Source organism: Etheostoma spectabile, chromosome 9, assembly GCF_008692095.1.
Source record: "Etheostoma spectabile isolate EspeVRDwgs_2016 chromosome 9, UIUC_Espe_1.0, whole genome shotgun sequence".
Taxonomy (NCBI): domain Eukaryota; kingdom Metazoa; phylum Chordata; class Actinopteri; order Perciformes; family Percidae; genus Etheostoma; species Etheostoma spectabile.
This window is the reverse complement of record NC_045741.1, coordinates 1081649-1085153: the sequence shown is the minus strand read 5'-3', so window position 1 is coordinate 1085153 and position 3505 is coordinate 1081649. Positions and strand designations below refer to the sequence as shown.

Sequence of the window (3505 nt, the reverse complement as noted above, 5' to 3'; positions counted from 1 at the left end):
AGCACCATGAAAAGTTGAGTGATTAGCTAGCTTCACTAAACCATAAAACTGGTCTATTCATGTGGTCACAATAATGTGCTTCAGGAGGTATGACTGGCCTATGGCCATGTTAGAGCAAGTTTGCAGTGATAGCTGCTTTTTTTTAAAGAAAATGTCAGCAGCATTCAGAACTGATCCCAACTGGTGGCAATTTTTATCCCGCAACATTCTCATGGAAACTAAGCACCATGGGAAAATAGGCTGTATGAGACTAAATTACAAGTTTTAAAACTCATACAGCACAATACCATTAATACCTGTACATAAATAAACTGGTGCCCTATGACATTTACATAATGTGCCTTGTCTAAAGCTAATAATTCAAACACAATTGCAAATAGAGTGCATAGTACTCCACAGTGATGGATGCGTACAGTACCTTTAAACTGATTTAGACATTGGTGTCCCTGTGGTTCAGCACATGCTGTGCAAGCTTTGCGGCACACTGGAAAGATTTGTTACACTTCATACAAACAAAGATCCTCCCAGCACAGGTTTGCTCCTGGTGAAGCTTCAATGTGTCTAGGTGGCTAAAGTTCTTGCTGCAGCCTGTGCAGTTGTGGGGTTTCTCTTTATTGTGGACATACTGGTGACGAACAAGGCGAGAAGCCATGGCAAACGCCATGCCACACTCTGTACACTTATGGGGCCGTGCTCCAGTGTGAATGGCCTCGTGCTCGGTCAAGTTGGACGACTTCGTGAAACACTTGGAGCAAACCATGCAGATGTATGGACGCACTCCGGCGTGGATCTTCTGGTGCTCTGCCATACGACTAGCCAGAGTAAAGGCTTTCCCACAGTCAGGACAGGAGAATGGCCTTTCTCCCAAGTGCTTGCGCTCATGACGCTTCAGGGAGAGAGGTTTATTAAAGGTCTTCCCACAGTGCGTGCATGGGAAGGGCTTGTCATTGGTATGCATGTTCCGCTCATGCTTTCGCAAGTCAGAGGAGCGAATGAAATCCTTGCCACAAGTGTCACAAACATAGGGCTTTTCACCAGTGTGTGTGCGGATATGCTTGCGGTAATCTGAGGACCAGATATAGGTCTTGACACAGAAGGGACAGTGATATGGTCTGTCACCTGTGTGTAGATGTTTGTGCTGCTGTAATGTGCCCTGATGAGAGTAAGCCTTGCCACAAATATCACACACATGGGGCTTGAGGCCAGTGTGCGTTTGCAAGTGACTCTGTAGGTTGGAGAGTTTTTTAAAAGCCCAGTTGCAATGTGTGCACTTGAAGGGACGGTGCTCTTTGTCAACTCCACCGCGTTTTTTCATTGCTACCAAAAGTCGAGAGATCTTGTTATCTTCACACGTTTTAAGTAATTTCTTAACAGGACTGTTTACATTCTTCTTTTTGGCCTTATTCCCACCTCCACCTGGAGAATATTCTTCCACATTCACCTCTTTGAGCTTAGATGCCCTCTGTTTGGCTGAGAAATTGCTTTGTATGTTATGGTTCTTGAGGTATAGAGAGCAGTTACTTTCATTCTTTTGGGCAGCATCCAAGAGAACTTCATTAGATCCAAATATATTGTTGTGTTTTTGTTTATTGTCAATATTTTTAGTGCATCGTAAAAATCCTTGACTGCTGGGGTCTCTGTCGTCTTTAAATCCTGTTCCTTCTTGTGGTGAAAGCTCAACAAACTTCTCTATGAGAGTCCAGTTTGGTGTTTGGGGGTTCAGATAAACGATTTCAGTGTCACTGCTATCTGAAAGTAGGTTCATACCACAAATACCACCAAATGACGTGTCAGTTTTCACATGGTGAGTGTTAATTAAGATCTGTCCATCTTGGAGAGAAGGAATGACACAATTCCTTTCTTGGTGTTTCCTATTACTTATCTTTTCAACAACTTCCCTGTCAAAATTCCTTGGGGAGATTTCATTAGCCATGGCCACTTGTAGTGGGGCAGGAAATCATCTGCATGAATTTTAAGGTGATCAGGGAATTCCAGACACTATGTCTCAAAGACCTGAAAAATAAATACATTGAGCGCTAAGGTTAATGGGTCTGTATCATAACTTAAATAAAAAATAAATGATCATATAATTTTAGTTGTAGTAGTAGTAAGAGTTGTAATTTCCTGATTACAATTCCTTTCTTGCTGTATTCACCAGGATTGGGTATATCTTTCAAAAAACTTTGTACCTGGTAGTCATATGGCAAATAAATTCCTAAACTTGCACATAGGCTTTGTAGCTTTTTCTTATCTTAAAATAAAAACACACTCAGTCGACCTCATGAATGTTAACTTTACAAATTGAAAACATTTTACTGAGCTACTCACCTTGCAGTCTCCTACAGAGAAGGTCCGATCCAGAAATCCCACAGAGATAGACCACAAGCCCCGGGTCTAGTATATATAAGAGATGTGCAGTGGAGTTAACGGGCGGGGTTTGGCAGCAGCGGCCGTCTCCGGGTCAGCATCTATCCTGCTAGTCAGCAACAACAATGAAATCTTATCTGGCTCAATTACCTTTCACTCTACAGCACTGTGGAGGTCTGGCAATGAAAGACAACTGACTCACTTTCACTGACTAAGCATACCGCCTGTCTGCAAGAGTGTTGAGTAGGGTTCACAGTAAGTAAGCCTACAAGAGACTGAGAACTTAATCTCAGACTACAACACTATTGTTTTCAAACTTTAGGGTTAGGGTACTTACAGTAATGCAGCCGTTTAAGTGAGATACTTGTATAGTGGGGCTCTAAAGTTTGGGCACCCCAGGTAAAAATTTGTTTTAATGTGCATAAAGAAGCCAAGAAAAGATGGAAAAATCTCCAAAATATATCAAATGACAGATTATGCATTTGTATAATGTCACAAAAAGTTAGATTTTATTTCCATTATTTATACTTTCAAAATAACAGAAAACAAAAAAAATGGCGTCTGCAAAAGTTTGGGCACCCTGCAGAGTTTATGGCATGCACCCCCCCTTTGGAAAGCTGAGACCTGACAGTGTCATGGATTGTTCTCAATCATTGTCTGGAAAGACCAGGTGATGTCAATCTTAAGGTTTTTTATGCCCAGACTCATCTGACCTTGCCCCAACAATCAGCGCCATGGCTTCTTCTAAGCAGTTGTCTAGAAAACTGAAACTGAAAATAGTTGACGCTCACAAAGCAGGAGAAGGCTATAAGAAGATAGCAAAGCGTTTTCAGATGCCAATATCCTCTGTTTGGAATGTAATTAAGAAATGGCAGTCATCAGGAACAGTGGAAGTTAAAGCAAGATCTGGAAGACCAAGAAAAATATCCGAAAGAACAGTTTGCAGGATTGTGAGAAAAGCAAATCAAAACCCACGTTTGACTACACGATCCATCCAGAAAGACCTGGCAGATACTGGAGCTGTGGTACACCATTCCACTATAAAAAGATACTTGTACAAACATAGTCTTAATGGAAGACTCATGAGAAGAAAACCTCTTTTACATCCTCACCACAAAAAACAGTGTTTGAAGTTTGC

At 41.5% G+C, this 3505-nt stretch overlaps 1 protein-coding gene across 1 annotated transcript; it reads right to left on the bottom strand.

Moving 5' to 3' along the window:
- Positions 1 to 419: 419 nt before the first annotated feature.
- znf648 (zinc finger protein 648) lies at positions 420 to 2360 on the bottom strand. Its single transcript, XM_032526596.1, has 2 exons — positions 2327 to 2360; positions 420 to 2011 (listed from the first exon to the last, which is right to left on the bottom strand). The coding sequence occupies exon 2, from the start codon at positions 1931 to 1933 to the stop codon at positions 431 to 433; it is 1503 nt and encodes a 500-aa protein (XP_032382487.1). The 5' UTR covers positions 1934 to 2011; positions 2327 to 2360; the 3' UTR covers positions 420 to 430.
- Between the last annotated feature and the right edge of the window lie 1145 nt (positions 2361 to 3505).

Excerpts from the sequence above, each read along its gene's own strand:
- znf648 (XM_032526596.1), bottom strand. The coding sequence starts at position 1,933 with ATGGCTAATGAAATCTCCCCAAGGAATTTTGACAGGGAAGTTGTTGAA.